The following is a 23,749-nucleotide window of genomic DNA, read 5'->3' as shown; positions in this document are numbered from 1 at the left end:
TGCTTTTTTTAAAAAAAAAAACACTTCCACCCCTTCCTCCTCCACCACTCCTGAACTCTTAGCACTTTCCTTTCTTTGCAAACTTGCCAGAATGAGAGCTATTAAACACTCCTCAGCTTTTTGTAGGTAATAGCCTGTGCCTAGAAAGTGGCTGGGAGGAAAGCTGGAGTTAACACTGGATTTTATGCTTCAGAAAGACAGGGCTGTCCCTTTTGTAAAAGCAAGCTGCAGCTGAGCTAGGATAGAGAGAACCAAAGGCAGCCCTGTACTGTGTCGGCATGAAGAGAAGAAAACTGAGGATCCCAGGCTGCTTTTCCAAAATCTAAGCTCACTTTGTGCTGAAAATGATTGCAGGCCACCAACCTACCTGTGCACCTTGGTGATTTCAGGGAATGGTATGGTTGAGGAAGTGGTGGTTTGATTGTCTAGGGGTTTGGGTTGTTGTTTTTTTTTTTTCACTTTGAGTTTTTTGCGTAGCCGCTGGTAAGTGATGCTAAATAATTGCTTTGACTGGTGGAAGGCTGAATGATTTCTGAAGCATTTCTATGTGCACTCCCATGAGAAAGGGGCTGAGTAGGAGCAAGAGTGATGGATGAAGCCAGTGGGCGATGTTGGGTGAAAAAGCAGGGATAAAGCTTATGATGCATCCTCAGTCAAAGCTGGAACAGCTGCTGTGGCTGCTCCTGGCCTTCTGCTGTGAAAAGGGGTTCCTGGATTTGTGGTGAACCATGCCCTGTGAGCGTGTCTTGTGGGTTGGGAGAGCAAATATTTGGCCGTGATTCGTAGCAGGTGCCTAAGCAGGGCCCACATGGTGCCTGTGACTGACCTCTGGAGGGATGCACATACCCACCTCCTGGCATCTCACAGCCTCACACCTGAGCTTCTGCCCTTACCTGCTGGTCCGTGCTGTGCTGGCTGTGCCCAGGGATGGTCTTCCCTCTGCTCCAACCCCCTGGATTTTAAGGAGGATATTGGGTATGTGGGGCTGGCAAACAGGCCTGTCACAAATTGTTCTACTATGAAGCGTTTGGGGTAGATCAGTAAGTGGTTGCTTTTTTGGAACTTGAGTATCGGCATGAGGTTGATGCTGGCATTGTGGCAGCAGGGACACGATGCGGCTCCTATTACACGCTCCGAGGAGTACACATGCAAAGAACAAAGTCATAATTACACCCAACTGCAGCTACGATTGTCTTTTAGCTGAATTGACATGAAATTTCCATCAGTTGCGGCGCCGGCTATGGCTCGGAGGAGGTTTGATTGCTGGGAAGGAGGCAGCGGGCAGCAGCCTCAAGCCATAGTGAGTGCTGGCCCCACGCACTGGCACGGGATGAGATGAGCTGGGAAATGTGCGGCTGTGTCCCAGCTTTGTGCAATAGCGAACTTCCCTCCGAAGCCTGTTTCTTTATGGCTCAATTTGTTTCGGATGGAAAGCGCATGCAGACGGGTTTATTATTGTAGGGTTGCTAAGCCTTGGCAGGCTGCTCGTTTATTTATGCCTCCAAAGGAAGGCAAAGGAGCCAGTTTGTTTTCAGTGATGGGGGGGAAACTTGAGCAGTACAGGAGACGGTGGGTAAGGAGGCTGGAGGGGGGAAATGAGCAGGTAAAGCAGGTCATGCACCGATAGCACACCAGTGCATCCCATGCTTGTCCTTGGCACCGCAAAGAGATGATGCTCGACCGTGAGCCCACCACTGCACACCAGGACCTTTGCAAGCCTGGGGAGATAGCGCTTGGTTTTCTTCTTCACGAACACATTTCAGATCCGTTGTTTGCTCTGGGTGGCAGGAGCAGGTAGGAAGGGGTGAGGAAAATGTAAGCAGCTCCCTGTGGCTTCCTCCAGAGCAGAGAGGGTACTAGCTGTGAGCCGGGCTGAGCCAGCCCCTTCTGCTGGGCAGCTGATAACAATTTGAATATTCAGATTTGCTTTCAGCCATCCGCAGGGGGCTCGCAGGCTCCGGGAACCAGGAGCAAGGAAAGCAGCATGGGGGCAGAAACAAAAAAATAAATAGCCGAATAAATATATAAGTGGCAACTTGCAGCAGCCCTCCCGAGAGGCAGATGTATTCCCCTTCTCCAGACCTCACATGGGGAGACTGAGGCACTTGAGGGGCTGCTAATTAGGGATGGTGGGTATCTGGAGGCTGATCTCCTTCCCCAGCTGGAGGGGAATTAATCCACCCAGCTCTCTTCCCACAAATACTTGGATTTCTTTTGATGTTTCAACCTTTATCTCATGGCTCCAACAAACTCGCTTCTCTCCTGCTTCCAAGAAAATCCCTCGCATCTTGCCACCACAAAAGGTGCTTTCGTGTACTGTGGGGAGGGCACTGAAAGGTGCTTTCATGTACTGTGGAGAGGGCACCGGGCCCTGGGAGAGACACCAAGGGCTCAACACTAGAGCTGGGGAGAAATTCCTCAGTGAAATGGCTTTTTGTTGCTGGTGGAAAATGTTCATTTGTTATAAATTGGCATCTGAAGGGTAGGGTATGAAATAAGGTTTGGGGAGTGATGCTTCCTCCTGCCTTTCTCTGTATCATCTGCTCCCTTCCTCCCAGGCTCTGTACCAGTGTCAGGGAGCATCCCTCACTTGTGCTGAGGTTGGCATTTCCCAGCTGGCCAGCAAAACAGCTTTTGGAAGGAGCTAAGTCTGCCCTAAGACAGGTCCCTTTTCTTCTCTCTGTAGGGATACTGGCTCCCCGCCGTCCACCAGCTGAGCATTTCTGGGCTCCTGGGGCAGTGGGTACCCTTTGGGGCTTGCTCCTATCAGAGATGCTCAGCTTGCCCACAGCTCCACAGGCTGCTGGGGGGTGCAGGGGAGGGAATTCTTCTTGTGTCACTGGTTCTCAGTGGTCACACTTAGCCAGTTTTCGCTATTAGTGCCCCTTCGAGCATTTAATTGGTCCCTTTTTCTGATAGGTGGGAGGTCATTCGAGAAAAATTGGAAATTCAGCTCTGGCAGCTTCTGGACTTGTTTTTCACGTGCTCTACTGGGCCGTGCTTTGGGAAGGGTTGTTGTGCCTGGAGCGAGGGTCCTAAAGTGCTGCTGTCAGTATATTGGTGGTCCTGCTGCTTTGCTGGCTAAGCCTTGGGAGAAGAGGAGTTTTCCACTTCACAGTTTGAGCTGCCTTACTAGAAAGAGCCCTCTGCATGGGAGAGGTACCCATGCTGGGACCGCAGCACAAGGCAGTGAAATCCAGGTGTGTGATACCCTGTGCAGTGTGTGGCTCTTAGAACAGTAAAAAGGATTTTCCCTCCAGCTGTGTGCAGTGCAGGTTCATCCCAGGGATGCATTCCTTTCATGTGCACATAGATTTTGTATAAAATGGGTGCACGTGAAAAGAAGATTCATAGAGTTCACATGCATTGTACACCCAGTAAGCATAATAAAATGCAACAAAGAGTGCTTAAGGTTGGTGCCAAACCCTATCACTCGGTTAACCAAACCCAAGCAGAGAAACGCTCCCCTATGTCTCCAATAATTGCATTTTTGCATGTATGAAGGCAAAGGGCTGTACCCAAGCTGCTGGCGCTTGGAAGTTTGCACCTGATGCGCAGGCTTTGCAGCAGGGTCAGTGCTTTTGTCCTGCGCTTGCCTCCAGGTTGCCCCTGGTGCCCACAGCCTTACCTGGGGACTGTGCCTGGTCCTTACTCCTTTGTCACTGTCAAACCTTCCTCTCTTCCCTTCCCAGGGACCCAACAGCATTTTTGAGGTTTACCTGGTGGGCAACAACTCCAACCACTTCATCATCTCGCCGACCTCTATCCAGGGGAAGGCAGACATCCGCGTCCGTGTGGCGGTGCCACTGGACTTTGAGACCATTCCTCGCTACGAATTTTCGGTAAGGCTGCACCTCTTGCTTTATGGGATGGCCATATTTTTAAGTGTGACCTATGAGTGATCAGAAACCATGCTTCTCCTCTCTCTAATCCACACGATGAAACTTCAGAGCATTACAAAATGGCCAAAAAAAGGAAATAATAAAGAAAAGGAGGATGTGGGGGAAGAGATTTGCTCTGCATCTTCTCCCTGTTTCCAAGATCTGAAAGCTCTGCTGCAAGAGCCGAAGTAGACCATGTTCCCCCTTGCTATGTCATGGGGCTGTAAAGGCTTTATAGAGTATAAAACTTAGTTTTAAGTGCACCGATCAGGCACCAAAGCTCTCCCCAGCCTCCTGCTCCAGCTTTGTCTTGCTTTCTGCCTGAGCCGTGAATTCACAGGGAAGACAAAGCAGGCTTACACCGCACCAGTCCTGCAGAGACGCTTTCATACCACCCATGGAGAAAGATGAGCAAAAGCTTTCCTAGCCTTTCTCCAGGTTTCAGTGGGGTGGCAGGTCCTGGTTCCCCAGTTTGCCAGGCAAAGGCTAGGACTGTTCAGGGCAGGTGGTGCAGGATGCTTGACTCACCCAAGGACTGAGGTCACCCAGAGCCGAGCAGCTCCCGGGGGAGAGGGAAAGAGGTTGCTTCTGTTTTTTGAGCAGCTACGCTTTGGTGGTTAGCACTGAGCATGGAGCTCAGGAGAGTGTTGTTTTCTGCATTAAAAAAGAATAGATAACTTTACCAAGCTTTGCAGACAGTGTGTCCAACCTTGTCCTTTGCTTCCCACCTCTGCCCAGCTCTTTGCAAATGAGAGTGTCCCAGACCACGTTGGCTTCGCGCGTGTGAAGATTTACCTCATCAACGAGAATGACAACCGCCCTATTTTTAGCAAGGCTCTGTACAACGTCAGCCTGTTTGAGAACACCACTGTGGGCACCACTGTCCTTCAGGTCCACGTGAGTAGGAGCATCCTGGCTCTCTTTGCGTTTGGCTCCATGGTGCCCGTCACCAAGGGATGGGCTGGGGAGCCTGGTAAGGGAGTGGTGGGAGATGCTAGCGGTGGGTTGTAGCCCTCCCATGGGCTTTTGGAGCAGATATTTTGACCTTCCCTGGTCTCTGGGAGACATGTGTGGTTCCCACCACATTGGGAACTTGGGGAATGTCCTGCACTGATAGGTCTCATATGCAGACAACAGCTTCTCCTGCAGACACTGATCCCAGTGGTCATGGTCTTGCTTCTCCCTCCTCCTCACTGCGTGCAATCCACTGAGTACTTCAGTCTCATCACATATCCGCTGCCTCTCTCTTAGCTTACTACTTATGGGAAAAGATGCTCTGGTACCTTCTGAATTTGGTCATTTCATCAGTGAGAGTGAACACCCAACTTCTGTCTTTCAGCGTGGGTTTTCTCACTGCCTTGTTTGGAAGCACCAACTTCCTCAACAAAATTGAGGTCAACTGAGCCAATAAAAGGGTGAAGGGTGGAAAAAGAGGGGAATGACTGTATTTAGCAGAGTGTGGTATTAAATGGCTGGTAGCAGAATGGTGGTGCAGCAGACAGAGGCGGTGACAATAGCGGGGCATTTCCATAAGGCTTGTCACTCCCATGTAGGTTAGTGGAAGCATCCAGAATCCATGGTGAGAAGATACGTTTCCAGGTGCGTGAAGACACTGTCAGTCTATATCAGTGCCAGTGTGGGGCATAGCAAGAACCAGAACAAAACTCTGCACTGAAAAATAGTCAAAGAAAGAAGCAAAGCTGCTCTGGGACAGGAGATATCAAAGTGGAGAGCATCGAAACCCCTGCTAGGCTTTGGATGTGTTATTACTGCTATCGTTTGTCGTACATGGTTTAGCTTGGCTCCCTCTCAGGCTGCCCTCCCGGCTCCTCCCTTTTCCCGGCTCTGCCGGGATGCAGCCCCCAGTCTCCCCTCCACACAGGCATGCCGATCCAGAGAATAAAAGCCCTGACAAAAGGGTTGGGTGTATGCGCCTGTGCGTAAGTGTGTTTACTCTACAAACAGATGGTGTGAAACTGTATAGAGCCCCTGAGCTGTTCCCATCTGACAGTTATTAATATTTCAAGCAGATGCTTAGCTAGTCAGGCCATCAGACACTAAACAATGAGATTGTTACTGCGTCTCCTCTTTCCCCAACTTCCAGCTATGCCAGCATTTCGAGCGAATGCAAAATGCCAGGAGTTGAATCTTCTATGATAAATCAGAATGGATGCAATTAGCGTGGAAATCCAGATTGCCCTCCCAGCTGATCCCAAACTTTTAACAATCCTCATAAAGTACCAGCTCCTCCCGCTGCTGCCACTCGCCTTCGAGATTCAGCCCTCTGCTTGCTTCCACGGCACTGCACGACTGCATGGTGCCTTTCCAACTGTCCCACGTGCCACAGACAAAAAGTCTGCTTTCCTTGCTAATAAATTCTCCCTTTTCTTTTTTTCCTTCTTTTCTGCTTGCCTAGGAGCACTTCAGGGGTATTTACCCGTAGGGGTTAGGGATGGGTTTTTGACAAAAGCCTGGCCAGCCACGTGGACCGCGCACTTCTTTGGTGGCCGCTGAATGACGTCCTCATGAAAGGGGACTCTTGTTGCCCCCCTCCCCGCCCCCCCCTTGCTCGGTGCTGCAAAATGCCTCTTTGTGCAAATAAGTGCAGGTTTTGTGCCAGCATTTGGAGGGCCAGTGGGTTTCCAGGGTGCTAAGGACAAACCAGGAGGTTTGTGAGATTGGGATGAACAGGGGAGTGCATGGGCTGGACCAGCAGTTACTGAAGGATGGCAGGAGGCTTCCTGCCGGTGGTGGCCAAACACAGCTGGCAGTGCAGAGCAGCGCCTGCAGCTCTTTCCCAGCAGGGAGGTGAGCAGCTAAAACCATGGGGGCCAAGGCAATGGGAGATCGCTGATGATCTGCCCAGCCCAACATCCTAGGGAAGGAGAAGTTACTCCTAGCAGCCCAGAAGACCCTGGGCTGGCTGCGCATCTTCCAGCAAGCTCTTACCTGGTAGCCCCCCTTGGGTGTGCATGGTCGGGTGGGTGTAGGCAAAGGGAAGGGGCTTCCTTCATAACCCGGGAGGAACAGTGAACCTGCCCTGCCGAGCCAGCACACTCCTTGCTGCCGCCCTTTCCCCGCTGCCCTCTGCTTGGCCAGCTGGAAATGGAAAGGCAAAAAAAAAGGAGCAAGCAGACTTCATTTGTGGTGACAAATGGCCATTCATCCCTGCAGCATTTCAGCTCCTAATGTCAGTGACAGCAGAGAAACATTGCCTGTTACATGTATAAATCAACTGTAAAACAACCTGAAGTGCAGGCAGCCAGCAGGGACCCAGAGCCCCTGCCTGCTTTCTGCTCCCTGCCTCCCTCCCTTTGCCCAGAGATGCGTGGGCTCCCATGCACGCCCCTGCAGCTTCCTGCGCAGATCTCCGTTACTTCCCTGGCACAGCACAGCCTTGTCCGCCCTCTAAGATTTTGTTTGTCTGCTCTTTGTTCTCTATTTTGCATTCCTGCTGATTCCCTGTCTGTCCATGCATCCATCCATTTGTCTGTTTAATTCTGTCCGTGAAAGGCATTTATCATATAGATTCCGATAGTAATTTGCTTGCACGAGAACAGCTGGAGAGTCTAGGCTTGACGGGAATGGCTCCTGCCCTGTGCAGGCAGCCTGCAGTATGCCCAAAGGCAGCCTTCTCCCTGCCTCCTTGCTCTTTACCCACCTGATAAGCCACTTAGGCCAAAGGTGGCTTGCGCGTGTGCTTCTGCAGAGATCAGTGTGAAGGGATCCTTACTCTGGTCAAAGCTTCCAGGTTGCCCCATAACAGAAATCATTGCAGTTTGGAGTTATGCATGCATTGCAGCCTTCAGCAGGCTGTCTGGGTCTCTGCCCCAGTTAGTGGCCTTTTCCCATGCAAACTTCTTTTTTTCCCCTGCCACAGGCCCTGCTGCACAGGGGTAGCTGGGCTGGAGAGGCTCAGAGCTCCTGCACAGCAGCACGCTCCTGCTGCAGGGCAGGGGTGAAGCTGGGAGGTGACCAGCGCTCAGCCTGAAGATATGGGCAAGTTCTGCCCCAGCTACCAACAGATATTGCAATTTTTTTATTTTTTTTCTGAAACAACTGGCCATGAAGCCTTTTAATAACATAACAGAAAAGGTCAGAGAAAGAATTTCACACTTCTTGAGCAAGCAGGCAGCTGGTATAACTTCATGCCTTCTAGGAACAAGAGGCAACAAGAACGTATACTGCACCCTAAATTAACTGGGTCCCTGACAGCTCTGGCCAAGTGCTGCCTGGGCAGTTGGTGGCTTTCAATGGGTGCCGGCAGAAGGTCCCAACAACTGGTTTTCTCCTGGGGTGAGAGGAGCAGGAGAGAGGAGGGTATCTCCAGCCCTGTCTCTCCCAGCTGGGAAGCCAGTAGCTGCAGGAGAGGATGAGCTGCTGGAGTAGTGACGCAGATGCAGATCTCAGACCAGATGGAAACTGTATCTGTTACAGAGAAGGACAAATCAACAGGCAGATGATGGAGGGATGGATAAAAGGGTACAGTCCGAACATCCATGCCTTACTCTAACAGTATTGAAACAAGCCTTGCAGGAAGCGAGGTCAGGCACAGTGACATTCCCAGGGCAGATCCCCTCTACAGGGGAAGAGCAATTGCATGGGAGCAGGGAGACCCAGAAGGAATGCCCTCTGCTTTGGGACAGAGCGCTGGGAAGGGGGTGAGGTCTGGGACTACAGAGTATGAAGTGGGTCCAGTCCATTAGTTCTGTTTGAGTCCAGAGGCAGCAGAAGCCCTCAGGCATGTGTCCCCATGCTACTGCTACTCTCCATCCTGCTCTAAACTGCCTCATTGCCGACAGCAGGGTGTAGTATCACTGTTTCACAAGCCCCCGTGTAGCACATCAGCTGAGATGAGAGCAGAAAGAAAAGTCTCAATGTCCTCTATGCCCCATGGCTGTGAAGAGGACTGATGCCGGTTGCTCATGTCTGCTGCTTCCTTTCCCAGATGTGGAGGCTTTGAAAGCAGTCCCCTGAGCTCGCATTCCACTAGCTGTGGTGGGGCCCCCACGAGGAGCTCTTCTGTGACCTGGGGAGGTGGAGAGTCAATGGCACTACATGGAGCTTTCAGCTGAGAAACTTTTTTGGGTGGAAGAAGCTATGAAAACATGACCTTGCTTCTGGGGTCACCATGACCCAGCCCAGATTCCAGTGAGCTCCCCACAACAAGGAGAAGAGGAGTGAGATTCAGTCCAGCATCCCCTCCTGTCCTTTCAGTGGGGTGCTGGGGCTCTGGCACCAGCCGTGCCCCTTGTGTGTGGTGGAGGATGCTTGGCTGGGAAGAGCAGGGGAGGTACAAGCAGGTATTGGCCCCTGTTGCACGGAGTCTGTGGCATGCCTGGGTCCTGCTGCCTTGCAAGACTGCAGGGTCTGAGTACTGGGATGGGTGGAGCGGAGAGCCAGTGCCCCTCCAAACCTGCCTTTAGACGCTGCTGCTTTGAGAGCAGCTGCTGTGAGCTGGGCTCAGTGTGGTGCCAGCTTCCCAAAAACCAGGACCTGCATGATGGCACAGGTGCGTGCTTTGCTTTCTGTTGCTGATGTATTTGCTAGACCTGGAGGAATGGTGAGGGGGCCTAAGAAGACCCAGCAAAAGGTAAGAATTAAGGGGCGGGAGGTCTCCTTAAGCTCTTCGTGCACTATGGATCTGCACAGTGAAGTCCTCCTGAAAAGCTCCGATAACCAAAATCATTAAAGCCCAAACAAACCAAGAGTAACTTGTTTTTAACACACAGTGCATTTGATTTGCCTTGAAGGGTCTGGAGAAAAATGGTTCTCCAGGGAAGTGTGGAAAGTAATCCTAGCTCCGTGATCCCTCTTTTCTGCTTTATTTGCCCTGGTCTGGCGTGGCTGCGCAGGCTGGGATCGGTGGCTGCGGGCTCCATCAGCTGGCTGGCAAGCAGGAGTGAGCTGGGAAGGCTGCTGCGTGGCCCCCCTCCCAGCCCACGCTCCCCGGCAAACGGCTGGGATGAGGCGGGGGAGGCACAGAGCAGTCTGCAGGGAGTGCATTATCCAGCTGCCCACCTTCAACCCCCACGCAAGCAGCTCCCAGCAGGGCCTTTAAGCCCTGTGGTTACCGATGCTCTCCTACCAGCTCTTTCTTATGCAGGCCAGGTCAGATGAGGCAGCCACCCATTCAGGCACCTCTCTCTGGTGCGGATCAGATGAGCTACGCTTTGAAAACGGTGTCGACACCTCCCTGGGATGGTTGCATAGCGATCTGCCCCAAATCCTTGCTGCGTTAGTGACTGCCTTCTCCCTGGGACCTTATCCTCCCACATCCTTGCGAGGTTATGCTCTTTGCCTTGCCTTGGTGTCCTACTTACCTAGAAGTACGTCTGGTCTGGGATGGTGCTGGGTTTCTCCCCGTGACAACCACCCTTAGAAAGTCTGAAGGGGATGCTGAGACTTTTCAGAGCTTTGAAATGTCCCTCTAACTTCCACAGCATTTTTGGACAAGCCTGCTGGTGTACTTTCCCAAGTTATCTTTTGCAGACCCTCAGGAATAGTCTGAGAACCTCCAGCAGTCCGCACACCTCAGACTATAAACTGCAGTGCCATCAGGCATCGATTTCAGTGTGGGAATGTTTTTCTGTAGCTTGTGGTATGCAGCAAGGTGGGTGAAATAAGCACCGTGTTCCCTAGGGTCTCAATAACCTGAATTTGTAAAACAGTCTTGTGCTTTAAAAAAACACCACTTCCCTTTTTGGGTTTTTTTTTTCTGAGTTTCAGATTGTTTTACAGAGTGGGGTGGGAAGAGAAGGTCCCTGTCTTTTTTGCAAATGCATTAGCCTGTGTATTCTTATATATGTGTATGTATGTATTGTTTTATATAGAGAGAGTCTGGTTCGCATTCCTGAACAGTCCCTTTTTGCTACCCTCCACGGGTTGTCCCCTCCCTGATCATCATCCCTGACACATCCATTCACCTGGATTCTCATCTTCCCCCTCCCTGCCACTGCACTTCCTTGGGAGAAGCCTTGTTAGTAAGAGCCTAATGAAGTAAATGCGCTAATTAACCTTCTATTGCTCTCCTCATTAATGCAGCCTTTAATTTGGTTGGCAAAGTTTCTCTCCTTTACCACCCAGCTGTCAGTTTTCTTCTGCTTCTTCGATCTCTCTTTGGCCTCACATCGGGGATGGGAAAATCGATCCTGGCCTGATTTTCTTTCCCCTTCTTTCCAGCCAGCTGTAAATGCCAGTCAACAAGAAAGTAATAATGTAGTTTTCTCACCCTGGGAAGGAGAGTTGCAGACATCAATAAGCACCTATTTAAAATGCAAATCGCTTTCTCAATCAGCCATCACCCTGCCAATGGCATGAGTTTTGGGGGGGGGGGGGGGGGCAGGGAACAGGGATGCCATGGTCCTTGGGCTCCTGCATCCTGGCCTGGAGCTTTGTAGCAGTCCCAGGGCACCTTTGGGGTGCCTGGGAGGGTTGCATCCCTCTGGGTTTGTCCTACTCCACGTGCATGTGGGATGGGGCTTTGCAAACCTGGGGAGGTTCCTCCAGTTGCCTGTGCAGCCTTCAGGTCTCACCCCAGCCTGCATCCCTCCATCCCTGGCCAAAGACACCCACTTTCCCCTAACGTCTGTGTAGTTCCCACTGTCTTGTTTCTTGATGATGTCCAAAGCTTTTAATTCCCTTTCTTTTTCTTGGAGAAAAAGTGAATACAGGACACAGAAACAGTCTGAGTTAAACAGCGGTGGTTGCAGAGGTTGAGTGGAGAGGCTAGCTGTAGCTCTGAGCTGCTGGTGCTGGTGACTGTGTGGACCAGCCCTGAGGGAAAAGCCTATATTGCTCCCGATTTTGGGAGGGTTGCATGGAGTAAGGAACATAGCCTGTCAGAGCAGGGAGTGAGGTGGGGAAATGCCTTACGAATCAATTGATAGATTAAAAGGCTTCCAGCGATGAGCATACTTTCAGCTTCTGTGGGGAATCAGAGATAAACTATCCCGTGCCCCATCCGTGGTGCCTGGGGTGCTCTCCCAGCATTAGGACCAGAGAGTGGTGCAGTCCATCATCTCATGGGGCATTGGTGGTCAGCAGGACAACATTCCCTGCTGCTGCTGTGAGGGTAGCGCAGGGCTTCTCAACCTTTTGCAGTTGACTGACCCTCTAAATTTTTCTCGGGGGGGGTGGGGGGGGGTGAGTGTGTGTTCTGCTCTACAGGGAGTCACCCCCTGCACCTGTGTTAGAAGTAGCTTGCACCTCCCCTGCCTTCCCTCATGGGTTTGGGGAGTAAAGGATGGTCAAACACCAGGATTTCCAGGTCAGCCTCCATCCTTTCTTTCTGCCTGAAGTGAACAGAAAATGTATCAGAGAGCCCTTGATGGGGAGGGTGAATGCAAGGGAGGTGGTAATGGGGAACTGCCAGCCAAACATCCAGGGCGAGCTGGATGTTGCAGAGGATGGGCTCAGGCATGGGAAGAGGACGTTTAGGAAAGCAGGGGCGAGTTCACAGGTCACTGATGGAAATAGGAAAACATTTCCGATGTCCTCCAAGCCTGGGCTTTGTCCCTCCTTCCAGTCCTTCTCCCCTCCCTGGCCCACACAGCTAACCCTCCCTGTTAGCATCTTAATTGATCTTGTTGTTCTCAATCCCCCCCCACCCCCCCATCTCCTTTAGCATCTTAATTGATCTTGTTATTCTCAGACCCCCCCCACCCCCCAAAGTGCTTCGACTCCAGCTGTGCTTAAACAGAACAAAATCTCTTCCAATTTCCCCACTGCTTAAAAGAAAATTGAATCCTTTATCTGCAAGAGGAGAGGAAAACTGCAAATACATGAAACAGTAAATAGTTAAATAATCAAAGTGGATGATTCCAAATTGCCTGGAAAGTTAAACATGAATGGCTTGTCGTCTTCCTGCTCGCTTCTTGTTTTATTAAAAACATAAAAATATGCTTGCGCTCCTTGTTCCCGTTAAATATTCTTATCAACCCAGCTCTGTAAATAAAGAGAAGGGGAGGAGGGGGTTACCAGGTAGCAGTGTGATTGACAGATCTGAAGTCCTCATCTTTCTGTCAGGGCCCAGTGCTCTTTGGCTGTGTTTATCTCTTTAATCTAAATATCAATCCGTAAAACCGAAATAGGGTGGAATAGGAGTCATGACAGCCTGAGCGCTGAGGAGAGACACTCACTGCAGCTTTTGCAGCCGCTTCCTGTCCTGATGGAGCTGTCAGGATAAATGCACAGCTAAAGCGTAGGGGTAGGAGAAACAAAACAAAATCACAGCCCCCCAACCCCCCAAAAAAGCAAGTCCAGACTGTGGGCTGAGAAAGAAAAACATGGAGCAAATCCAGACTTGCTGCTGTCTAAATTCCATCCAGCAGAACACAAGCCAGGCAGCAGGATTTCCCCCACCCTACCCAGTGTTCCCAGTAGGAGACAGGGTTGAGTCGTTTTCCCTTGCTGTGGGCTTTGGCTGGTGATTTGAAAGGTGGCGAAGGGAGAATATTTTCCCAAGGTGATGCTTGCTGCCATGTGAACACCCCAGTTTCACATGTCCTTATCAGCAGTCCCTTCAGGGCAATCGGCACCTTCACCTCGGTATGTCCTCTCTCAAACTCTGCACCTCTGAGCAAGGGCAACTGTTGTGCTTTCCCACCTGCAAAGCTCCAACAGAGCTTTTCTCCTGGGATTTTGTTTTCTAAGCTGACTCCGGCCCTGCCACTAGCACCCACGTCTCTCCCAAACCAGCTAGGGCTGTGTTTCCTCGAGCAAAGAGCTCCCTTGCGAACTGGCACCCAGCGGGTGCTGTTAGCCGAAGCAATGCTGTGACAGAGGCAATGTCACCCTGTGGACAGATGACCTTGTGCAGTTCCTTGTGCTGCTGATGAGCTGCTGCTGGGGTGTTAAGGGGAGGATAATTTACCCAAACCAGTCGTTTGGGAGCCATGAGATGTGTAAATCAGCCTCCTGAGATCCATCGCACCACCCAGAGGCTGCTTCTGCCTTGGGCCATAAGCTTTGCTTGATCTTCTCCTTTGCTATTTCCAGTCACAGGAGTAAAGCTAAGGCTCTCTGTCCCCTAAAACACCCCTGAGAAGTGCCTGCTTGGTGTCTGACTGAGACCTGGGTGTAGTTTCCAGCTCCTGGGGAGCAAGAATGTTGTCTTCCAAGAGCTCAGCCTACGGCTTCCAGACTATGGTATTTCTTGGGCTGAACAAGGAGCATCCCTGTTGCTCTCTCTGGGAATGCCTGTGCCTGGCAGGGATGTGTTTTGGGCTTGCTACCCCTTGCTGACAAACTGAAAAGCCTGCTCTCTGGCTGGGTTTGAGTCACACTTGAAGCAGCCATGGGCTGCATCCAGTTACAGGGTGAATTATCTTCACTCCTGCTGGACAAAGGTTGGGCTTTGCCATTCCGTTTCTCCAGTTTGGGATTCAACATGTCCATGTCCATCTCCAGGCAACAACCAGTTCGGCTCTTCCCCCCTCCTTTGATTTTTTTCCCCCTCTCCCTGCTGTGCCCCAGATGATGCTCGGCACCTGGATTAAATGGAATTGCAGATGGTGGGAGGCACGACTGGCTTCCAGAAGCTCTTGTGAATACTTCAGAGATCATTGGGGATTTATATTTCTTCCACCAGACTTTGACCTTAATTTCTTCCGTTTTGCTGGGCTGTAAAATTCATTAGAGGCCCAACAGCAAAGTGAGATGTCAGGCCAGGCAATTGTGTGGTTATTTAATCTATCAGATGTGCCACTTGCCATTTAGGTGGACAACAGGAGAATATGAAATCAATACGGTTCATTAGTGGAGTGCTTGCACCCAGCTCCAGCGCAGAGCTCCAGTAAAACCCACCGAGGTGGGTGTCTAAATGGTCTTGGTGTCATCTTGCACAGTGAAAACCCATGCTTGATGTGCCTGCTGCTCTCACTCAAGGGCCATCTTCTGTCAGCTCGCGTTTGAAACCCTAGTCTCCAGATATTGCAACAGCCCGGCTACAGTAAATTACTCTCTGCTAAATCAAGGCTGCCCAGGCAAGTGTTAACCTCGCTTTGCAAGGAGCTGATGTTGCAGGGAACGCTGTTATAAAACACAATCAAGGAGGCTGTTGTTTTCCCCGGTGGCTGGCAGAAGAGGTGGGGAAAAGCTCTGCAGTTCCCAGGGGGGTTGATTGGCTATTTTTCCCCCCCTCAAGGCAGGTTCAGTGCAGCCCTCTGGGGTCACTAGTGGTGACTGAGCTCCCAGCTCGACCATGGTCTGGAGCTGCTAGGGATGTGGCAGAAGTGGTACCCCAGCATTGCTCTGGTTCCCCACTCCTGTCTCCCTCCTACTCTTATCTCCCTCCTTCCAGGCTAATCATGCCACTGGGCTCTGGCACGATGACGCTGGCCTGCCACCGGCTCCGCTCTTGCCTGATTGCCACCTCCCACCAGGCAGCTGCTCTTTAAATGCCTGGGAAAGAGCATGATCAGGGCGGGTGATGCCAGTCAGAGCTGTTTTCCACGTAATGACTTCGAGTAGGTTTTCCGTTGGTTTTCTCGATCTGGTTTTGCAGCCTGGCAGCTGCTTCTCATGGAAGCTCTTGGCCCTTCATGTTTCTCTCCCCCAGATCAAATCCCAGTCTCGGTAGATACCAGAGGTTAGCTGTTACTCCCTTGGGACCTGAAGATTGCAATAAGTGGCATTTAAGAAGGGTTGTTTGCTGTTTAACACATGCAGGTTTAGGTGGCTCCAAAAACCAGCGTGATGACAGGGTATGGCTCCCCACCCTGTGCTGCTTGTACCATGGGTCTGAGCAGCCCATGGCTGCCCAATCTGCCTCAAGGAGCAACCTTATCTGCATCATTTTCCTAGAAAACTGGAAAAAAGTAGGAATCAGATGGGAATTCCCCTCCCATTTGCTTTATCCTGTGGCCCAAGCCCCAGGCATCTTACAGGAGTGGCGGAGCCTTGGTCTCCTTGCTGCCCCCCTGGTGTGGCCACGGGAGCAGGCAGGCAGTGGCAGGTTGAGACTCACGCCCAGTCACTCTGGTACCCTGACAGCTTTTTGATGTTCTGTAATTGCTTTCTTGCTACAACTCTTTTAAGCAGAGAGATTCTGGCCAAAGCAACTTGCTGCTCATCAATTTTTATTTCCTGGCTTCTACATGCAAGGTAAGGAAGAGAAAAACAAAGAGGGCAAATGAGAACAAACCCAGCTGGGACCCACTCCGGCAGCCCCGTGTGGAGGGGTTTGACTCCCTTGGTGCCGGCAGAGGCCCTCTTCAGGCAGGCAGGACATGGCAGACCGTCTCATCCAGACAGCAACAAGTTGTCCTTCCATCACGCTTTGCTCACCCCTGCAACCAACCTCCAGCTGCTCATCCTTGTCTGACTGCTCTGGGGGGGGAGGACTGCCATTCCCAGGGGCTCCGCAGGGGATCCGCACTGCCCTGAAAGGCTCTTCTTGGCTCTCTAAGCCCTTCCCCGCTCCTCCTGCCGTGCTCCCTGAAGCTGCTGTGAGTAGAGTTAATCTCGGGCAGTTTAAGGAGTCATTGAGTGGGGCTTGGCGGATGATGAATGTCGAAACCATTACCGGCAAAGCTCCGTGGAGCTGTTTAAAACTGAATTCTCCCATGTAAATTTCTGCTCCATCAATCCTGATGACATGTCAAACATTGCTATTGTTTCCCGAACAAATTGGACGACATGCCCTTTCCTGCAGATTTGCCCACGAGAGCAGAACCACTTGCTGGCTCCTTGCTTTTGTCTCTGGCTCTGCTGGCCTGTGAGCTGGTGGGGAAGGATGGACATGATAGCCCTTGGTGGGAACAAAAGGGAAACATCCAAAATATTTGTGTGTGGGGGAGGGAGATCGATGGAGATCTGGGCTGTGGGTATTTTCGTGTGCCTGTGATTCACGTGCTGGGTACGCACGCTGTGCTGCAGCTCAGTAAATTAATCCTTTGTGTTATCCAGGCTTTCTTTTCTTGCCGCTCTCCCAGAGTTTAGCTGCGCAAATGTAGTTTCTTTAGAAATGGTCTGTGCTGGTGACAGCTCATAAGAGTACAGATGTGGACCTGTGTTTTCATCCTGCCCTTTTGCAGGCTCCAATGGGCAAATCCTACTTTAATATTCTGGGCAGGAGAGGAGCAGCCGTAAAAGCCATTTGATTGCTTCTCCAGGTGGAACCCTGGGAAACTTCCAGCCAGATGCCTTTCATCCCCGGGCTGTGGGGATGGATGCATGCGTGCCCGGCGGGGACCAGTCGGCAAGGGGGGCAAGCTGCAGGAAAACAGCTGGTACTCAGGGATTGCGAAAGGCCCCGCAAAGCCACCGGCTTGGTGGGATTTGGAATATTCTGCATGCGGGTCTCCTGTGCTCCCTGGGAGCCCTTGGGATTGCTTTGCAAAGTGGGTGTGTGTTGTCTCCCCAGGGGTTCAAGCATCTGAGCATCTTTTTTACCCTTAGAGGGAAGAAGTTTGGTAATGCGGAAACAAGCATAGATCCAAAATTAAATATGCTGAGCGTGCATAGTTTTGCTTTTTGCATATTCCCTGTCACGCTTAAGTAACCTGCTCCATTGCCCTGCATTATGTCCATGATGTTCAGTTGCCAGAAAAGCCATCAAGCAGGCATCACCTCCCACCTCTCCTGGTGTAAATCGGGGTAATTAATTAGCCCGACTGGTGAGGTGGTGTACAGGGCACAGTTAGGCTGCCTGGCCTCCTGGCTCCTCGTGAGTGGGTTGCTTTGCCTTGCTGGTGCTTTTGGCTGGTCCAGCATTGCTGCAGCTCAGAGTCGAGCCCACCCTCCTGGCTCGTCTCCCCAGGGTCCCGCTGCCTCCCATGCTGAGCAGCTCTGTGCTAACCTTCTTTTAACCTTCCTCTTCCCTATATTTTTTTCCCTGGCAGAAGAAAATTACACTTTCCCAGTGTTGTCTGTCACCACAATAAACACTTACAAGTGCAATTGTATGGGGCCAAATGAAGGGAATTAGTTTTGCCTGTGCTTTGTCGCACTGTCATGGCCCCCTGTAAATCATTATCTTATCACCAGCTGATCCAGGTGCTTGGAAAATGCCTTTCTGGGCTCTGCTCTCGCACCAACCACTTAGGGATTAATGGGCACAGAAGTAACACTGGGAGAAATCCTGGCTGGGAGGTCAAGGGCTGGCTCGTATCAGGCAATGCTGAGGATGCTCAAAGCACTCAAGGATTTTTGAGAGGGGAGACCCAGGGCCCTTGTTGGCCAACCCCAGTCATGCTTTGGGAGTTTGCCACCACGATTCACACCCACCTGGGCTGGTGGCAAGTGTTAGGAAGGGGGATTAATACTAGTATTAATTGGCTGAGGAAAGCTGGGGTGGGCAGATAGTAGATTAACCCCCCTTCCATTCAGGAAAGCACCTAGGCTCTGTCTGGGATGGAGCACCTTCATAGGTGTTCTCTGTGGAGGGTGATGTACCCCAGAGGGGGCTTGCCCTCCAGGAGCAGGTGCATCTCTTGGGGCAGGTTTTGGCAGGTTTGTTCCATTTTACTGAATGCAGCTGCTATGCATGCAAAAAGTTAATTGCACTTTAGCAGTGGAGAGGAAAACCAGCAAAATCAGTGGATCTGAAAGGTTGGCTCCACCAGCACACCCTTCAGCTGGTGTAAAGCAGCAGGAATTTACCACTCAGGCTGGGGGAGCATTTGGGGAGAAAAAAAATGAATTAATCCTGGCTAGTTTTAGTGCCTTTTTCCTCTCTGCCACCCCATGGTGTGGCAGGTAAGCAGCACACGGGGTAAAGCAGTTTGATGTACTCAAGCTCCTACTCTGCTGTCAAGGGTAATCAAGGCCATCGATAAATCAGGAAGGTTTCAGGAACGGGTTGTGTTCCATGCCAGTCCTAAAATACAGCCTTTCACTGGTATTTGGACATAAAATGTGTCTCTGACCCTGCTTTTTTCACAGACCTGTTGGTGTCTAAGTAATCCAGACAGGACTCAATTTAGAAAATATACTGGGGGAGAAAAAGTATATTTTGGGGCTTGTATTCCACTTTTCTCACCTAAAAATGAAATTTTCTACTCCTTTTTTCCTGCCGCCACTCATGCATATTTTATATATTCATTAGAGAAAAGACTTTAAAACATACATAAATCTTGCCTTGCTCATCCAGAGCTGACACACCAAGTTTCGCACACCGTCCCCAGAAGGTGCTGGTTGCCTAGCCGTGACCAGCCTGCTCCAGCTTCAGCAGCTGGCGGCAGGGTATGTGCATCCAGTCCTGCCACCGGCAGCGGCTCGGCTGAGAGCCGGTGCTGCACGCCCACGCCGCAGCATCCCGAGAGGCATCGGTCCATCAGTGGGGTTGCAGCAGGCTGAACCCCCAGAAGGGTTGTCCAGCAGGAGCTGCTCGTGGAAAGCAAGGTCTAAATCTCTCTCCTTGCTTTTCCTGGTCTGTATTTTAATTTGGAGGTGGGGGGGAATTTTGAAGCAGGATAGGCTGTTATTTCTCTCCCCGCAGACCCCGGCATGCTGCCAGCCCTGAATGCACGTGGAATGGTAAGAGCTGTGGATGTGGTGTGCTGACTCTTTTGGCTTCATGGGGCCAGGAATGGGCAGCCTGCAAGAATTGTCCCTGGAAATCTTTATTTCACATGCACTTCCCAGGTTAGCTTAGTATGTCAGGGAAAGTAAGTAAGCATAAAATTTTCCTCTGCCAAAGGTTTTGGGATTGATACTGAGAGATGTCGATGGAAGGCTGTTATCTAGAGCAGGCTGCAAGTCAGGGACGTGCAGGATAACCCAGGGGGGCGCAGACAGCCCCAGCCCTGCATCTCTCAGGTGATAAACAGCAGCACACAAGGTCTGCACTGGGTAGAAGCAGGTAAAGAGGATGTAGTGGATTCACTGGTGTGTATAATGCGACATTCCCATAAATACCTTCATTTATAATTAACTTATTTTTTCAGGCAACTGACAATGATGTGGGCACATACGGGAAAGTCAGTTATTTTTTCAGCGATGACCCTGACCGGTGAGTGTGACTGAACCACTGGCATGACTTTGATTCTTCAAAAAACTCTTCTAACCTTGCTAAGAAGTCGCGTGGCAATTAAGAGTATTTGTTATGTCCTACCTGTGAGAGAAACTCTGGAAACCCCACTATGCTGTCTCCCAAAGGGTTGAGTTAACTTGAGCATATGCCTGGTGCTCGGCACATTTAATTACTTTGCTAAATCAGGACCTACAGGCACCAGCATTGCTTGGGACCAATAAACGCATTTTCCAGCAAGTTGTTGGCCCTGGAGCATCGCGTGCAACCCACTCATGGTGAGCAGCTGGGGGAGGCGTGTGGGCTGCCTAGCAGAAGGATCTGGGGGCCCCTGAATCCACTTTCTCTGCCTGTAGATCAGGGGTCCTCAAACTACGGCCCGCAGGCTGGATACGGCCCCCAGGGTCCTCAGTCCGTCCCCCGGTATTTACAGACCCCCCCGCCGGGGGTTGGGGGGGAAACCAAGCAGCCGCAGATGGCTGCCTGCCGCTTCATCCGCGCGCCGGCCCCCTGGTTAAAGAGTTTGAGGACCCCTGCTGTAGAGCCACACTGAGGATTTTTACCCCCTCACCTGCGCTAAGCTCTTGAATATGCTCTGGGTCCTAATATCCCTCAGAAGAAAGTCATGAATTTCACCCACTACAGTGCTGCCTGTCAGGCTGCTGGCACCCCATCGCTCCATCTCTAGGATGTGGTCACCAGGACTTTCCCCTTCCTTTCCTGTCCCCTCAGTTTCTCGATGGATAAGGACACAGGTGTAATCCTCCTGACGGCTCGGCTGGACTTTGAGACCACACAGCGCTACACCCTGACTGTCATCGCCCGGGACGGTGGCGGGGAGGAGACGACAGGGCGCGTCAGGATCAATGTCCTCGACGTCAATGACAACGTCCCCACCTTCCAGAAGGAGGCATACCTGGGGGCCCTGCGGGAGAACGAGCCCTCCATCGCCCAGGTGGTCCGGCTCCGGGTGAGGGACAGGAGCAGCTCCTCCGCTTGGGATGTGCAGCAGGGACGTGAGAGTGGGATAGGTCCCCATCCACCCCTGCGGCCATCCCTCCTGCATCCCTCCTAAAAACTGCCTGGTGCTTTACTGCAAAGTGCAACTGCGTGCAGTGCTGCAGCCATCAGCTGCCTCCCTTCTCCTCCTCTCCTGTAAGTCCCATGCCTGTACGGCATCCCCAGGACCTGGGCTTCTCCCAGGGCACAGGCACTGCCTCCACATCGTCTCACTGTGCCCAATAAAGTCAGCAGGCACGGAGGGGAAGGTTCTCTGTTGTTGGTGGAGCTGTAAGCCTCTGCTGTGGAGGGAAGGAACGTACGGGAAGCTATTTTCTCCTTCAGCACAAGAACAAACTGCCATAATGCAAAAGCATGACTTTCCCTCCATGAGCCAAGCCAGATGAGTGCCATAGGGAGGGGGGAGAGGAGGACTGGCTGAGTCCTTCCTGGGAGGCGGGATAGGAGGAGAGCTGGTTTACAAAACCCCTCAGGGCCTCTGACAAGCACATCTTCCTCCATCGCTTTTCCACTTTCCTCAGGCCCAGCCTGCATCTCCTGGCCCCACGGCTCTCTCCTGCTACACACCACAGGCACAGCTCCCATGCTCATTTACTCCCTCTGCTCACATCCTAGGCATCTGATGAGGACTCCCCTCCGAACAACCAGATCACGTACAGCATCGTGCATGCATCTGCCTTCCGTGACTACTTTGACATCACAGTGTCAGAAGGGTACGGAGGTAAGTGCTGGTCCCAGGACCACGCTGCCCTTGACGAGCAGCAGCAGCAGCTTGGGCTGCACTCACACCCCTGCAAGCAGTCCTGTCAGTAGGCTTTAGGAAGCTGCTCCAGCAGCTTCTCTGCTTGTTCCGACCTGGCCTGCAACATGGTGCTTTGCAGCCGATCCGCTGCAGAGCCATGTTTCCATGGGTTATGCCACTCCAGGTCATGCAAGTGCAAGGAGCTCAGTAACGCCCAGCACTCGTGGCTTTGGTGCATTGCCAACTCAAGCAGCTACTGTTGGCCCTGGGGAGGTGATGTGGATGGGCGACCCCCCAAGCCTGCCCACCACCCTGTTCAGTGTGTGAATGCCCCCCTTGACTGCCCCATTTTGCATACTTTCAGTGATCAGTGTGAACCATCCCCTCGACTATGAGCAGGTGGCCAATGGAGTTATTTACCTGACTGTGATGGCCAAGGATGCTGGCAACCCACCGCTCAACAGCACCGTCCCCGTCACCATCGAGGTGTTTGTAAGTATAGCGGCTGATGATTCTGTTGTGGTTTCCCTGCAATTGCTCCGTCGCAGTGTCGTTAATACATCAATAACCCAGCAAGCCTGTCTCGCCCTGTGGATGTGTATGTGTGGATTGCAATTATGTGTGTCTCATATATGTATATATGCATCATATATGTCTCACGTACATGTGTGTCATACACGTATTGGTTAAAGAAATGCTGTCCCTGACATTGGTAGTGTCTGAGTGACAGAGGGTGAGTGAGAGTGTCTCTGAGGGGGTGTCACCATGGAAAAGTGCAGACGGGCCGTCCTGACCTCATGCACCTCCTCCCTCTCCTCCGCCGTGCAAAATGTGCAGGGAAGCCACTGGAAGTAATGTGGCCCTGGAAGTAATATGGTAGGAGCCACAGCTAACTGCAAGGCAAGGAGCAGAGCTTGGGACGGGGTGGGGATCAACCCTCTGCCCTTGTTTTTGACTGGGGAGGTTCCTTGAGCACCCAGTAAACCTTTCTCACCCAGCAGGGAACTCCTGACTGGGATGCTCTTCCCCTCCACCCCCGTAGCCAGAGGTGCTCACTGCACCTCTGATGCGGAGGGGAGAGCTTTGGCTGCACGTTAGCACTTGTAGAGTTGGAAATTATCAGTCCCTGAATCAATCACGAGCAGTTGATTGTGTATCTGCCCAATGCTGGCTATCCCGGCCAGGCTGCAGGCTTTGCCATGCATCTCACGTGCTGCCATAGGTGCAAACCCCCGCGAGGAGGGGTTGCTGCCGGGAGAGGGAAAGCATCACAGTGTTCCTCAGGAAGATTAGATTGGATTGTCATTTTGAGGCACGTTGTGGTTTGAAGACACCTGGAGGGACGTATCAGCGATGGAGACAGTTTGCTTGATAACCCGTCAGTCTTGCGGTGATGGGATCTAAGCCAGGCTGGTGGCAGCGTCAGTCTGGGAAGATGAAGAAGACGAAGTCCTCGGTGCTGTAGGTTGGGAACAAAGTCCCATGAGCCTGCCTTTCCTCAGCTCCCTCACTGTGCTTGGGAGAGAGGGAATAAGGCTGTGCCGAAGGGGTTAGTGGTCGTTAAATACATTCTTCCCGTGCTGTGCTTTAGATAGCATAAACGCCTCTTTCTAAAGACCACACTTTGATGGGTCATCTCCTCCAGGTTGAGGTTCTGGGTAGCTGTCACTTTTCCTACTCTGAACCAAAGGGATTTTCTCTTAATTGGAAAAAGAAAAGACAAAAAAAGCAGAAAATAGAAAGAAAATGAGGAGGAAGTGTTTCACAATGGCACTTGAGGAACAAGAGCCGTGAAAAGGCAGAATGAGAGCGAGTGCAGAGGGAGGTAATTTTTTTTCATCCTTTGGTTGTTGGTTTTTAATAAAGAAGTCAAACTTGCCTTGTAGATTTCCCATTAGGGGACAATACGCTTTTGTAGAGGGAGCCGCCGAATCAGAACTAATAGCACGCGCCACGCCAGGATCCGGGGAAATATCACTGCTAATAAGTTTCTGCCTCACTCCCTGCCGCTGACGCCCTGTTCAGGGCGGTGAGCCAGCGACTTACAGCATGCATACATCTGGAGGGAAGGGGGCTGTGTGCTTAGCGTGAGCATCTGCGATTCTCAGCAACTTTGAAGATGAGATGGTGGCT

General features: G+C 51.6%; 1 protein-coding gene across 4 annotated transcripts in view; it reads left to right on the top strand.

Annotated features, from left to right (window-relative positions):
• The window catches only part of CDH23 (cadherin related 23), a 213,390-nt gene that overhangs the window by 126,784 nt on the left and 62,857 nt on the right, over positions 1-23,749 (top strand). For 3 of the 4 annotated variants that reach the window (XM_055804362.1, XM_055804370.1, XM_055804373.1), the window contains 6 exons: positions 3,693-3,842; positions 4,620-4,778; positions 19,772-19,836; positions 20,587-20,824; positions 21,490-21,595; positions 21,981-22,108. In XM_055804362.1, the coding sequence (XP_055660337.1) occupies positions 3,693-3,842; positions 4,620-4,778; positions 19,772-19,836; positions 20,587-20,824; positions 21,490-21,595; positions 21,981-22,108 (846 nt within the window). The remainder of the gene's footprint in view (positions 1-3,692; positions 3,843-4,619; positions 4,779-19,771; positions 19,837-20,586; positions 20,825-21,489; positions 21,596-21,980; positions 22,109-23,749) is intronic. The other variant, XR_008747265.1, reaches the window with a different exon arrangement.

Source organism: Falco peregrinus, chromosome 1, assembly GCF_023634155.1.
Source record: "Falco peregrinus isolate bFalPer1 chromosome 1, bFalPer1.pri, whole genome shotgun sequence".
In the NCBI taxonomy this organism is placed as follows: domain Eukaryota; kingdom Metazoa; phylum Chordata; class Aves; order Falconiformes; family Falconidae; genus Falco; species Falco peregrinus.
This window is presented reverse-complemented; position numbering and strand designations above follow the sequence as displayed.